The following is a 15249-nucleotide window of genomic DNA, read 5'->3' as shown; positions in this document are numbered from 1 at the left end:
CCTGTCCCAGGGGGTATCTGGGCACTCGTGTCCATCACTGCAATCCAGCCCTGGCAGCACTCACAGAACCAGGGAGAATATTTAAATAACAGAGTTTTCTGTGTAATCAGCCTGTAGCCACCACACTCTTCCAGGACCTCTGTACTCCTGTATGCCATTTATTCCTTGCCACATAAACCAGCATCACCTTCCCACAGCAAACAGCTGAATGACACACTTGTGTCTTCTAAAACCACACCAAATGAGCCTGGGTGGACACATCCAGTGAAATACAAATCAGTTCTTGTCACTCTGATCAAAGGAAGCTAAGGGTCAAACAGGCAGCTGAATAAATTCAGGAGAAGATATTGGGATTGCTTTTATAAAACTCTGACAGACTGACTAAACCTAAAAATCTCAACATAATACTAAAAAAACAGAAAAACAGTATTAAAAATTATTATAGATTGACTTATTTTCAATTTCCTATGACCCAATTCTACTTTTCAAGTCTAAGAAATGAAGCCAGTGAATTTAATGACACTGTGGTATAATCTTAAAAGCATTCTGGGAACTTGTGTCTTAACACAGGCTTTCACCTTGTTTTCCTTGGTTTGGGGTTTTTTTAAATTATTTTTCATTTTAAACCATGTGGTTTGGGGTTGGGTTTTTTTGTTTGTGTAGGTTTTTTGGTTTTGTTTTTTAGGAAAAATAATCAGATGAATCTACAAAGTAATGAAACACTTTGGATTTACTTTAAGTTTTTTATCCTGTCTTCATGCAGCTTGTTACAACAGACTAACTGACTCCAGCTCATCATATAGGAGACATTTTTAGAATAATTTTTATAATTAATACCAGGATAATTCTGGTATTTTACTTGCCAGAATTATGTGCACTGTTAAATATGTGAAGAATTGTATCTTTATGTGTATAGATGCAGGCTAGTAATGTATTACATGAAACAGAATGCTGTGGTAAGCAGATGTTCTCAGGATAAAGTGTATCTGATGTGCAATAACTTGTCAGACAATCATTAAATTTGTCAAAACGATTATTTAGCAAAGAAAGATAACTAAAAATATTACCCAAGAACTTTATGCAGCTAAAAGTTCACTGGTTTATTTCTCTTATCAAGAGTAACAGTCTGAAACATTTTACATTAATTTACAACCATCAAAAGCTCCTTGTGTTTATCTGACATAGGTGACATTGGGTCGTCCAGTTAGCACTAATCCTTATCCCAAAAATTCAATCTTTTTTAAGAAGTTAAACCTTTTTGAGTCATTTGTTGCCAAAACACATGATCAGTCTACAACCACACAGAAAGTAGAAATTGATATTTCTACAGAGCCACTACCATCACTATGAAGACACAATGCCAAGTTTACAACATTCTGCAAGTTCTCACTCCTCCCAGCATTCAAGGCAGCAAAAATTCCCTCTTCACTTTTTACTGCACACACAGGAAACACAGTAAAAGGGGAAATTTTGATCCATAATGTCACATCAAGGGTAACAGAAGTGCTTCTGAGTCATTTGCTATTTAAGTAAGAAATGAACAGGGCTGTGGAACAAGGAGGATTCTTCTCTGAGAAAGGGCAGGTTTTCTCCTCAGCCTCAGTCTGTGCACACTCCTCTCCTCTCCTCCCAGCAGTGAAAATGGCCTGAGCTCATTTGTGGGGCAGGAGAAGCAAAGCTGAGATCCCTGAGGGTCCCTGTGCAGGGCTGGGCAGAGCAGGACAAGGAGAGGAGGTGCAGTGTGACAACCCCAGAGCACAGAGCAGTGACTCACATGCAGAGCAGCACAGCCCAGTTTCACCCATTGGAAACATCACAGCTTTGGTTTCCATGAGTCCCTGCTGTGTCCCTCAGCAGCCAGAGCAGAGCTGTTCAGAGCTGCTCAGCCTCCCTGGCAGGGAGCACCCCAAGAGCTGCCCTGCTTTCCCTGGCACCAGCCTGCAGCCCACAGCAAAGCCCCTCTGCTGGGCTTGGCCAGAGGCTGGCACAGCACGGCCTGTGCCCACAGTGCCCAGCACAGCAGGGCTGCAGCACCCTGGCCACTCCAGAGAGCACCACAGCCTCACAGGGTGCCTGGTGGCTCCTTGGGGCTCCCTGCACTCTGCTTCTGCCACGGGGAGCCTCCAGCAGCGTGGGCATGGGGCAAAGGGACAGCAGCACACTCCAGCAGGATGCAGCACAGCCTCTCACCACCCCTCCTGCTGTTCTGGCATTCCTCAGCCTTTCCTGCCCCAGCCACACTGCTTTGTGCCCTCTGCCTGGTGTCCCTGTCCCCTCTGTCCCACAGAGGCAGCAGCAGGACCCTGTTTGGGATGAAGCACAGTGCCAGGAGCACACAGAGCTGTGTTCCTCCCCTCTGCTCTGCCAGCTCTCCCTGTGGCTCCTGCAGCAGCCCTGTGCCCTGCCTAGGCCATGCCCAGGGCAGCAGGGACACACAGCTCCCTCCTGGCAGCAGCACAAGCCATTCCCCACCTCTGGCCAGGCTGAGCAGCTCCTCCCCAGAGACAGGAGGGGCACTGCCCCATCCTGAGGGGCTCTGCTCCCCAGCTGTGGCCAAAGCCATTGTCCCTCCCTGTCACACCATGCCCAAGATGTGTCCTTGCCCCACACACAGCTCAGCAAGGCTGAGGCAGGAGCCCCCATTTGCTCAGATTCAGAGCCCAGCTCCTGGTGAGGGTTTCTGCTGTCACACTGGGGTGTTATTCACACACAGCAGTCAAACTCCTCGTGCCAATGCAGTGAAACCCAGCAGCTCTGGCTCCACACCCTGGAAAGGGAGCACTGGCCCTGGCTGCACTGGAAAATGTCAGTACTGCTCCTAAGAGGGCACAGAGGGGAGTGTGGTGCCCACTGCACTCCTTGGCATGGCCAGTGGCCAAAGGACAGAAGTCACAAGTCCATTTCCAAATGGATGGGACTGTGGCTGTCTCCCTTCAGGGCAGAAGGTCCTCGAGGTGCATTACTCAGATAATGGATTGTATGGCCAGAGGAGATGTGGGTGTGGGCAGAATAGCACTGAGACAACATTTTGACCAGCACAGATTTCCCTAGAGGCCCTCTCAGAATAGCTCTGTCTCCAATGGGAAGCACAGCCTGAGGAGAGGGACACATAGCCTGGGAATCCTGAGGAACAATTTGCCATAGACAACTTTTGTGGCCACAGTCTGGCTGAATTATTGTCCCTCCTTCTCTCCAGCCAGACAGGGAAAGCAGCTCTCCTCTGCTCCACAAGGTGCTCAGAAAAGGTGGAGAATATGACAACTGAGGCTCATACAAGAACCTTATTCAGCTTTAAACAGTGCTGTACCAAGAGCATCATCTACGCACAGCCTGCATTTAACATGGGACTCCTGTGTTCACCTGCAGGTGCTCAGAGGGCAGAATTTTACACAACTTGGAAAATGCCTTTTGCTGTCCCAGGCCTATGCATGGGGACAGCACTGGGATTTAGGAAATAATCTGATCTGCTCTAACAGCCCAAAATGGAAATGTCCAGTGGGTCAGGGCCTGTTTTCCACTGCTGTGGTGCCCACAGTTTATCCTAGTATCACTCCAAGTAAGCCAATAGGTCACTAACATAGACACTGTGTGAGCCACACCCTGAACATTCAAGCTGATATTCAACATTTTGCTTCATGCCATATGTAGTTCAGAGAAAAACTGCACGTTGTGCAGCTCTTGGCCTCACTGGTTTGAATTTAAACTGTGTCAACCTCAGCTCTGAATTTCCTGCGTAGCAAATGTTAAGAGAGTCATCAATCCTGTTCTCACTTTCAGCAAGAACAAGCATGAACCCAGCTTTGTTGAGGCACCATGCATTAATGGTTCATCCCAAGCCACACTGCTGAGCCTGCCTGTCCTCATCCGCTTTTAGAGGTGCTGATGAAGCAACGGGGCAGAGCTCTACAAACTTCTGCTTGGCGCCCTTCAGTTACAGAAACCATGGGCAGTCTCCAATTCAGGGACCCATGAGGTATCCTTTGGTACCCAAAAGGTATTATCTGGAAAGGAATCAAAATTCTGTTCACCAAAATATTTATATTAGCTGAGAAAGCCAAACTCTGCCAAGAAGGGAGCTGGCCAGCTTCCCTGGAGTGTCTCTGCCAGTGTGTAAAACACAGCCCCACCTACCACAGCCCCTCTGTGCTTGCCCAGGGCTGGTTCAGCTTTTAAGTTCAGTGCCAACTATTTGTAAGGCCTCAGAAATCTGGAGACTTTGGAGCGCAGCAGCCGAATGAAGGATCTCGGGAACATCTCTCTGGACTCCTGGGCTGTGTACTTGAAGTAGTTCTGTGGGTGTGCCAGCACGTCAAACAGGGCTTTTATCAGCTTCTTGTCCTGGGAAAAGGGAAGCAGATTTTATATCAGCTCCACAGAGGAGTTATGGTCAGTATAACCAAAGTTTAATGCCTGTCTAACTCTAAAAAGATTATGGGAGATTTTACTTTTCAAGTGTTTAAAGGGTTTGGAAGCATAGCAGAGCAAGGCTGACTTTCAGGCTCCTGGAAAGTCACTGGTGTTCCAAATTAGCAGCTCCAGAAATTCTTCCCTCCTCATACATCCAAGAACAGCAAACAAACCACAAAATGAACACACACTTGAGCTGATATCCAGCAAAACAAAGGCATGCACTCAACTTGCCCATGGAAGTCCCCTAACCAAGGTCGGAGAAATCCACAAAGAGGTTTCTTTTGCCCAGGGAGGAAAGGCCTTTGCTAACCTACAGGAGTACAAGGAGTGCATCCAGTGCTTTCCCAATAAATTTCCAGTTTCCCTGGCAGCTCTGATCCACCTTCAGTCCCCCTGAGCAAAGGGTCCCCTATCCCCTGCTCTGCACAGCCAGGATCTGCTGGGTCACCCCATTTCCCTGGAGCAGCTCATGCCTGGTGCACCAAGGAACAGCCCTGATGCAGAGCAGGAAGCAAACTCACTTGCACCAAATAATGTGATTTCCAATCAAAACCAACATGTTCAGTGGAAGGAATGTACCTTAAGTATTTCCTGGTGATTTTCAGATGCATAAAGTCTGCCATCCCGAACAATGTCCTCTATGAGCTCCTGGTAATCCTCTGTGGGGAATGCACAAGAGAGTCATTTGCAGCTTCACTTCACTTACAGACTCAGTACCACCTGTGGTTACACATGGAAGCTCTGCCTCAGAAAAGCCAGTAGTACTTGACATATTAGTAGTAAGAAAATACTTCTAACACTTTTCTTTTTATTATGATAACAGTGTACTCTGCTGAGCTGCTCAGCACCAATCTGTCAAAAGCAAAGGAAATCAAAGCACCCAAAATTGGAGTGCATGTGGTAACCAAGTAACCTGCTTCAAACCAACTGAACTGCAGGGACCCATCTGTACACACCCACAACCTGGTTATTGACTTCTTTCTACAGGAAGAAGGAATAAAAAGATTATGTAAGAGGATGCTTTCTTAAAAGTATATATCATAACCTGAAATTCTTCAAAAGGAGAGGTCTCCCCTGAAAAATTACTTTTCCACCACTAGTGAAACTCTGCAGACCACAGCAGGGATGGCTCCCTCACAATTAATCCAGTGTGAGCAGAACATACAATATCACCTCACTTATGCTGAAGTGCAAATCCTCAGCTCCAGTTTCACACCTCGTGATTCTGACAAGGCTGAGGTGAAAATCTTTCCCCTCAAGCCTCTTTTCAATATGGGTATTTTGCTACCAGATTCTAGGCCACAAATGGTAGCAGGAACACCATAAAACACAGGTACTTGGGCTCTACCTAATTCCTAACTGGGGCCACCCAAAGAAGATGGAAAGGCACAGAAGTGCATGAAACTTAGATTCTATGTCTGAGCTCTGTAATTTGCAGGCCAGAGCCCAGAACCCCAGCTTTTTGTTTGGAAGAACTGGTGGCACTTAAAAGACTGCAGTGCACTGCAGAATTCCTTAGATTAGGTTTAAATGGACCAGCTCCTGGAAGCAGCTCCTGGAAGCAGCTCCTGGTGACACGGCTGGGCTGCCCTGCTGCTTAGGGAGAGGAACTCTGCACTGCTGCAGCTGCACCACACCAGCCCAGCTGCTCGCTCCCACTCACCATCATAGGTCACATAAGGGACTTGGAATCCTTTGGCACTGTTCCCTTCATTGGACTTGAACTGGATCCAGAGCTTCTTGGACCTGGAGGTGAAGGCTATGGGGCGCTCGTAGGTCTGGCAGGTCTCGTACGTGGTCACCGAGTTGGAAGAAGCTTTCAAAGCAAAAGCACAACAGGCAGCTGTGGGACAATGCTTCCTCCTAAAGGGCTGTTAGAGCTGTTTTCTGTTACCACCAGAAAAATGCTTGCTGGTGTTAAGAAAACTCCTCAAAATGTGGCAGGCCATCAGTGGATGGCAGGCCCTCAATGAGGGACTTCTTGGTGAGGGAATATTTTCCTTTTTCCTAAAATAACAGTCTACTGTTTGAAGGACGTGCCTACACTAGAAACTGAGGTTGTTTATCCACACATCAGGCACCTGTAAGGATTAGCAAGCATTTCCTCTTTCCTAACCCAGGCTAGAACTGCTTAGCATGATGCATGACTGGTTAGCTTGAACCATCTACCCCTTCTTAACAATATTTCTCTCAGTTCACTGGCACATCATGGCCTTGTACCCTCTGAATTTCACTGAAACCTATGGGGCAGCATTGCCAAATAGGACTTCTTCATTTGCCTTTTAAAGAAATTTCTGCTTTTAAGTAGATGCCAGGCAGGCTACATTGAGTTTCTGCAAACAGCAATGCCTGTGTTTCACGCTGTGTTTCCCCCTGAGCTGTGCCCCAGTGGGTGTTCCAGACTCACAGCTTTTCCTCATCACCAGGTAGTCTCCACACTCGTCCTCGATGGGCAGGAATATTTCCGGGACCACGATGAGGATGCGGCGCTTGGGCGGCGGGTTGATGCTCCAGGTGCACTCGGTGTTGGCAGGGTAGTCCCCAGGGTAGTTGGGTGATTCAATGTACCCAGTGTAATCTCCCAGCTCCCCTCCACACTGCCTGTCTGGAAAAGGAGCACACAGTGCAGGACAAGGCAAAGAGAGGCCGCCCTGCAGCCCTCCTGCAGCCACGGGGGGCAGACACACAATTTCCCTTTTTGCACCTGCTGCAGGCACAGCTCTCCTTGCCAGCCTCTCACATCCCTGTGTGGGTGTGTTTACAATGTGTGTGTGCAGGCACTCCAGAGCTGGTTCTGAGCAGTCACCTCTCTGCCCTCCATTCTCCCTCCTTAATTTACCCGGAACTACCACAAATCCAGAGCAGAGGCTCCCTTTGTCATGGACTCTTTCAAAGGTTGTTATTAACAAGAAATGGTTACTAGAGCTATTAAGTTCTGTGAGCCAGCTTCCATTCCTCTTCATAGGAGAGAACAAATCAGGGTGCTGAGGACACAAACTCTGCTCTATCAAGAGAGCAAAGATTTAATAGCAGGACCCCGAGGAACCCAGCACCAAGTGGCAAAACACAGCCATCCCTTACCTTGACAGGGCTGATGGAACCAATCTGCAGAAATGGTGTCTCACAGACCTCATGTGGGGTGAGATGCAGGCAGCTAAAAAGGAGCAAGCTCTGCCTTCCCTCCAGCTCCCTGGAGCAAAGCTGAGTTTTGCCCTTAGGGCCACCCCAAACATTAATGGCCCAGTCTTTTTATTTGTAAGAGAGCATCAAAACCATCTTGCTGTACTTACTTTTGCACTGTGTTATGTTTGTAGAGCCATCAAAATCAGTAGTGGTGTTTCCAGGGCAGGCAATGCAGTAATTTTGTCCAAACTCAGGCTGGTATGTCCCGATTGCACAGCGAATACATCGGTGAGTTGAGGTGTTGTAAAAATGGCCAGGAGAACACTGAACTGGACAGTAATCAGATAATCATGGTTTAAAAGTGGCAGCAGCATACTAGAATATGCTTTTATACATTTGTGCAAGACCTAGTGTCATCTCAGAAACTGAAATACCCTATTAGTAAACTGTGGGGGTAACAAAAAACAGGTAATTAAGCAAATTTTAGTTCATCAAGTCATTCTGTGCAGGTTCAAAATTCCCAAATGAACACTGTAGAGTGGTTCTGTGTGAAAGCAGCAATAAAACCACAGTAATAAATAATGAGAGAAACAAAACAATTTCAGTTTATCAGGTTATTTTGTACTAGTTGTAAAGATCTACTAGCAAATGTACTTTTCTATGCTGCACAGTGCCTTTTTTTTCCTATTCATTTTAAGCTCTGCTTACTCCCAAATAATTCTTGCTGAGTTTTGGAAGCCAGCTCAGCCAGGAGTCCTTCCCTACATGCTGCCCCAATCCAAATGCTTCAGATAAGCTCCAAATAGTTCTTGCATCTGTGATTCCACGTCTCATGTGGCCTCTTCCACATGCAAATTCCTGAGCTCTTCATTCCAGTTAATAGAAAGAATTCCTTTAATCTCCACTCCAATTTGAAAATTGAACCTCATTTATAGCCTTGTTTTTGTTTATGTTAAATGAAACTGAAATCAGGTCCTCTTATCTTGATCCAGAGTTTTAACATCATTTTTTAGTACTTCAATTTCACAAAATTAAGTATGAAAAAGCAGTCTTTGTGGGTTCAGTGGTTCTACACTGAAGGAAAGTATTAGATATCGCACTACTACCAGCAATATTAATTCTTCAATGATACCGCTAAATTCTTACAATATGTTGTAATTCTCAGTAAACATAACTGAAATGAGAGATCTCTTAATCCAAACCACTACCAAATGTTTGCATCAGGACCTTATTTCTACCCCTTATTTCTGTGTACTTAAAGTAGTTCTGTGGGTGTGCTGAAAATCTACTCTGCAGCAGTAGATTTTCTGTTAAAGACTTTGTCCTCTAGTGATTTATATAAGCAATTTTCTTTTACCCATGCTTTTGGTAACCAGTTTTAGAAAGAATTGAAACTGAATTTCCTCACAGCCAGGCCAGGCCATCTTGCTGTGAGAGTCCTGCAAGGACTGACCCTCAGAAGGAGAAAGAGCCTTCTCTGAATGCCCCACCTGAGCAGCAGCATTTCCTTTTGCCTGGGATCAGTGCAGTTCAGACAAAGCTGGCTCACCTTTGGTCTCACAGTCCTGGAACAGGGCTGCCCCGCTGTGCCGGGTGGTGAGGGCTCCTCCACAGGGAAAGCAGGACACCCTGCCAGCCTCGGGCTGGAACGTACCCAGGGGACAGGGCAGGCAGGGCTTGAAGCCATCAGCAGAGTATTCACCAGGGGGGCACTGATCTAGGATGGGAGAGCAGCATTAGACATGAAGGAGTGTTGGAGAGCCTGCACAGGACCCACAGCCCCACGGGGAAGCTGCTCTGCTTTGCTGGGGCAGCTGGAGCAGGGATCCAGAAAGGAATGCTGGCAGCACCTGGAGCTTCACACCCCCAATGTGCACTGTGACAGCCTTTGGGGCTGGGGAGCTCTTCGGGGACCTGGGATGGATTTCACACCTTGTGCAAGGCCACACTGGACACCCAGCCTGTCCAGGGCTCTCTGCTCCTCTGAACAGTGCAACGATGGAGTGATTATCTCCTCATTCTAGCTAGAGAGCTCTTGAACTCCTTCCAAAGGAAATAATTTAGTATTGAACATGAGATGCCAAAAACATACTTCCAGATTTCTGTTCAATCTTATTATTGAACATTCATATCTCATGACCATTAGTATTACTAATTGTGTGAAAACTCAAGTGTAACAAGTAATTGTGCAAATTCAGTAAACCAAACATTATGCTCCAAAGACTTTTAAAGCAGAAATACTCTTGTCATTCCTTTGATAATCTTGGGTAATGGTTATCTGTGCACTGGGCTGCTGTGTTCTGTAGGTTGCACAGACAGCACTAACCCAATCTAACTGATTTTCCTTCATCACACACCTCAGTATTATCCAGCAAGCCCAGCAATATTCATGAGTATCTTTCAGAAGTTCTGGTTTTCAAGCTCTTCACAAAAGAACTGGCTTCAGTGCCAGCATTTAATAATTACCCTGCTCTGGAAAGGCACAAAACACTGTTGCAGTTGTTCAGCTGTGCTGAAAAACTCTGTCCTTTTAAGACCTGTTACGATAATAAACTGTTAGTTTTAGTTTATGGCTCCAATAAATCACTCAGTGAATAGCTGTTTTGTTAGGGAGTTAAATTGGCCTTGGCTTCATTTCAGGATGTATGAGTAACAACAAGCAGAGCATTAACTACCGGTCACGATCAATGATGAAGAGTTTTGTTTGTGGCTGATACACCCGGAGGAATCGCTGGGTGCTCCTCCTTGGCTTAAAAATAAAATGCAGCAGGTTAAGCAATGCTCTGTGGCTTATCAATGAGAGCTTGTGAGAAACTCTGAGCTCCTGGTTCTAACTTTTTCCACCACCCATCACTCCTGCCCTCATAAGGACACACATTCATTTGCTCCCACACTTTTCAAGCCTTTCTCCATTTTATAAACATTCCTACAGAACACTCATCTCTGTACAATTTGTGCACTTCCACAAACATGAATGAATTCAGGCTTTCATTGCAGCACTCCTAATAAGGTAAGGAAAGAGCACTATTTACAATTCCATGACAAGGAAAGACAATTCAGGGTTAAGAAAGGTGATCCTGAGAAGTGCCTACTGACTTCAGAAACCTGGAGGAAATGGAAAGACCTGAGCAAATCTCCTTCCCTCATACAACTCCATGGCTCTATGGGAAATCAATGCTCTGAGTGGCCTGGCTAGAAGATATCAGCTTGTCGTTTTCCATTCATTTTAATTACATGTCAAGTTTGGGGTGGTTTGGGGTTTTTTAGGCTGTTTTTTGTTTTTGCATTTGGGAGAAGGGGTGTCTCCGTTCTGTGTTTTGAACAGAAACACTGACCCTACAAATTCAGGCTTAAAACTGTACTTCAGGTTTCCTGAACTTGCTCAGAGTCCAGCAGAACATCCATCAGAGCTCAAAGGAATCCTGACCCAGGCAGGAATCAAACCCATAACTTCTGTGCAAATGTTGCATTTGAGAACTTATCCCATCAGATCTCTCTTGACAACGTTGCCGTCTGCATCTTACTTGTCTTGAAACCACATGTTGGGAAAATTGTGGAGCTCCCTGTGGAATACAACTGAGTTAATCTAAATCATCTTGGGTTATTTAGCAAAGTGCCTCATTTTTGAAAATTTGCACTGCAGAAGTAAACTTAAAAAAAAAAAACCTCCTCAGACATCACTGAGATCCTCAATCTGGGCCAAAGGAGAACTTGTCCATTAAATCTGAACCATTTCAGTCAAGTGTTTCCTTCTGATTTTCCTAAGAGAAAGAAAAAAGGCTGTCTAGCTACCACCACTGCACCATTGTAACAGGGTGTTCAAAGCTGAAAAAAGCTCTGACTTCTGAGACACACCAAACACTTCAGGCTTTGATTGATCCTCTGTGCATTTGAGAAAAGAGGTCAGTACACCCACATACAGATTTTGCTATTTACAACCAAGCAAGTACTCAATATTCAATGCAAATATTGGAATTACTCCATGCCATGTCCAAGTTTTAATGCCTCAAACTCACAAATATTTCTGTTTCTTCAAATGACTACATCAAATCAAGCTTTTCACAGTGGGACAAGTGTCCAGACAGTTAGATCCATAAACACATTCCCTGTAAACTGCTCCCAGCTCCTCCTCATCCTCCACCTAGAAATGTTTCCCTCATCCAGCCCCAGTGGAGCACAGAGCTGGGGGAGTGAGGAAAGGCTGTTTAGGAGCTCACAGCAGTCACAGGGGCCCAATTTAGCATAACAAATAAGACTTAGTGTTAGATTCAATTATAGTAACATTAATAATAGGGGTGTTATTTCAACACAGAAATCATCCAAACTCTACAGGACTGTGCATAAAATTAGGATGAACCTTCTCTTAAAAAGAAGCCCAACAAAATTAACAAAAAAAACAAAAAAAATCCACAAGAAACACCTCTATGAAGTTAAACTTCTCCAGATATTCGCTTAAAGGAAACAAGTACAGAAGTTTGTGAACTTCACTTCTCAAAATTAGAAACTGCATGTTCCCACCTGCCATGTGGGAAATACCCAGTCAAAACCAGATCTGAAGATTTGCAAATAATGACATTAAATCACAATTCCACTGGCTGGCTTTGCTCTTTTTTTTCCAGAAACTTGATTGTTTTTTCTCCAAATGAACAAAAGAACCAATTGCCTCTGGTAGACTTCATTTCTGCAGCAACTGTCTTTGTTTATCTTCAATGCCCATTAAAAACCTGGTCTTGAGTCTCATGCAGCTGTTTTAAAGGGGGGAAAAAAGTGAAAGCTTTTCTGATGCAAAAACAAGAAGAAAAGGGGGGGTGGGGGGGAAGAGAGGGGCCCACAGGGAACCAGGATTAACAGTTACAAAGACATTTAAAGGCTCTTCCCCTCTTTTCAGCACATTAGCCTTTGAGCATTTGCTCCTATAGACAAGTGCTGTAGTATCTCAGGGGCTGAGAAGGTGAACCTCATAAAGGAGGTCATGATCCACCAATTCACTATTTTCTTAAGAATGATGCCTTGACTTTATAAGGAAAATCACCAACAAGTGATGCAAATTGATTCTGAAGCGGCATCCTTTAAGTTATTGTGTTTGAGCAGGTCACACATTTAGGTCACATGAGATGGTTTCGCATCCCAAGGATTTATGTCTTCAGTCTATGATTTTCAGGGCAAGCAGGTTAGCAGGAAAAATAGCCCCATTTTCCCTCCATTTGATAAATTCATTTCTTCTTCTTGGATTTTCACAAAATTGTAAAAAAAGACACAAAAAAACAACAGTTGTGCAACACAACTATTAGTTATAACGACTGCAAAGGCAGGCAGCACTTTGATTTTCCTTTTAGATACCTCTCTCATACTCTTATAATGCCAATATCAAACCACACACAAACATTTGAGACGTGGTTCGTCATTTTGGATGAAATGCAATTATCTTATTTGCATCCTCTCAGCCGAGGGGACAAAGCTGCTAAATGCTGAGCAATGAAATGCACTGACACCTCCCACACAAGATGAAGCTGCTCATCATCCCCATCCTGTGCCAGTGCTGCTCATGCCTGCTGCTCTCTGAGGTGACAGCCCTTTGGGGAAACCCACTTGCAACTGCTGTGGAGCAAAGATATGCTGTCATATCCTTTTTTTGCATCCATTTCAGGAAATGGTGATTCTCAGAGCCTCCTTCCACCTCTGAAAGTATTGGTGTGACCAATAAAAAAAAAAAAAAAGACACGCCAAAAAAAAACCAACCAAAAACCACAAAAACAAAAGTATAGAACAGGCAAGGTGTACTTTTAACACCATGGGATGTGATCATAGTATGACAGAGTTTTAAGCAGTGCAAGAGCAGCTAGATTGCTTGTTGTTCGAACTTATTTTCTTTCAATACAGAGGTTTCTGGTAAACCACTTTCTGAAAAGGAACTGGTAGTGTTTAAACACTTGGTCTTTGTTTGTTAAATCTCTCTGAAGTCAAGCTCATACTGGAGAAGGAGCTCTTGTAGCCAGGCTAGTGAGTGAGACTGCATCCTCCCCAAGACAAATCTCCTCTCAAGGCAGCATGCAGCATTTCCAGCATGCTCAGAGGGCTCACACACAGGCTGGATGCACTGACATTCCAAAATGGATCTTTTTTACCTTAAGATCTACTTCAAGGCAGAAAAATCACACTTCTGCTAGGAGAATCCAGTTCTCTGGGAAGGCTGATCAAAGTTCCATGTTGCTACATGCGTTTCATGGGATATCCATGGTTATGGACCTATCACGGTTGCTCCTTGGAAGCCACACTCAGGACTTCATGGGATTAACCAACACGAGCCAGTGCCAAATGGGCTCATCATAGATACAGAACTCACACATAACAAGGCAGGAGAATGCACCATTTGAGCCTCTAAAGAATCAGAAAATCCCAAACAGAACTGTACAATGAACAGCAAAGTTGAAATAAACCACACTATCCTTTGCAATCATCAGTGAATTCCCTTTTACCACCAGCAGCTGTTTAAAGAACAGCAGGCACACAAGTGCCAGCATCCAGCATATTAACAATGATAAAATACCCTGGAAACCACATGCAATTTGTTCCTGGTGTCTTCCTAATGCTTTTCTTCTGCACTGTGCACCACTCAAGACTGTAGGAGTTAAGACAGGAAAATCAGGGATAGAACTACCTCACCAGAGGTGTGAAACCAAATGAAATTTATCTTGCTGCTGCAATTGCAGGCCAGTCACCCAGCACAAAAATTGTCAGAGCAGGAGTTGGCCTCTCCCTCTGATGCTGCTCAAATATAAATAATGTTTCAGACAGTGCTGTGCCAGGGGAATTCTACCACAGGACCCAAACTGTACCTAACCTAGCCATACTCCAAGTATTTTAAATCAATGAACCAAAACCTGCATTTTACTCAGTAACTGCATCGAAGAAGACTTGTAAGTCCCTTTGGCTTGCTTTGTTCCCTCACTGCTTCCTACACCCCAGGCCAGTCTGAGCCAAAGTCCTTTGCTGTGCAGAGGCCCCATCCACCACCTGCCCTGGGTCCATCTCCTGGCCAGTATCTCCTGCTGTGCAGCCTCTTTCTCCCCAGAACCACCAGCCTGTCTAGGCAAGCAGACCCCAATCCCATCCAGAAGCAGCTCTGCAAAGCAATCAGATCAAAACAAAGGAAAAAAACCCAAAGTCCCTCTCCCACACAGATCCCTGAACCAGCTTCTTGCCTTCCTCCACACTATTCCCACTCTATTCTCCTCTGCCCAGCCTGTTTCTTAGCTCCTTCTGCCTGGCAGCCCAAGCAGCAGCAGCCCCCAGTCCCACCTTAGCCATTCACCCTGGGACAATCAGCTTTTCCAGGGAAATGAGGCATTCCTAACAACTCTGTATTTTATGTCCTCTCAGCAACTGGGAGCTGGCTGCCCAGCTCCAGCAGCCTGACAAGTGGTGCAGGGAGGTGTCCAAGATGCTAATTTTCTGTACATTTAGTGAAAATAAGCAGGGGAACAAGTGCAAGGAGAGAGCCCTCACATCTGTGTAAGGGAAAGGCTGTGGGGTGAGTTCCACCTCCTGTTTGATCCCAGGGAATCTCCACAAGGATTTGGTCTGAGCGACTCGGCTGCACAAAGGGAGGTTCACTGAGGCATTGCGCCTTGTCAGGCATGAGCAAACCCAACCTTTAGGCATGAGACACACAGGGCCATTCCAGCGCTCACAGCAGCCCTGTTGGGGTGCCCAGAA

At 45.4% G+C, this 15249-nt stretch overlaps 1 protein-coding gene across 2 annotated transcripts in view; it reads right to left on the bottom strand.

The window, feature by feature from the left end:
- Positions 1 to 4185: 4185 nt before the first annotated feature.
- Positions 4186 to 15249, bottom strand: part of SCUBE2 (signal peptide, CUB domain and EGF like domain containing 2) — a 34678-nt gene continuing 23614 nt past the window's right edge. For both annotated transcript variants that reach the window (XM_054275963.1, XM_054275962.1), the window contains exons 17-22: positions 9083 to 9250; positions 7701 to 7862; positions 6818 to 7015; positions 6074 to 6226; positions 4990 to 5069; positions 4186 to 4338 (exon numbers count right to left, since the gene is read on the bottom strand). In XM_054275963.1, the coding sequence (XP_054131938.1) occupies positions 4186 to 4338; positions 4990 to 5069; positions 6074 to 6226; positions 6818 to 7015; positions 7701 to 7862; positions 9083 to 9250 (914 nt within the window). The remainder of the gene's footprint in view (positions 4339 to 4989; positions 5070 to 6073; positions 6227 to 6817; positions 7016 to 7700; positions 7863 to 9082; positions 9251 to 15249) is intronic.

Source organism: Melozone crissalis, unplaced genomic scaffold (assembly GCF_028551555.1).
Source record: "Melozone crissalis strain CALT ecotype California unplaced genomic scaffold, PUWL_Pcris_2 ptg000018l_1, whole genome shotgun sequence".
NCBI lineage: Eukaryota > Metazoa > Chordata > Aves > Passeriformes > Passerellidae > Melozone > Melozone crissalis.
The sequence above is the reverse complement of the archived record's forward strand: the minus strand, read 5'-3'. Positions and strand labels throughout refer to the sequence as shown.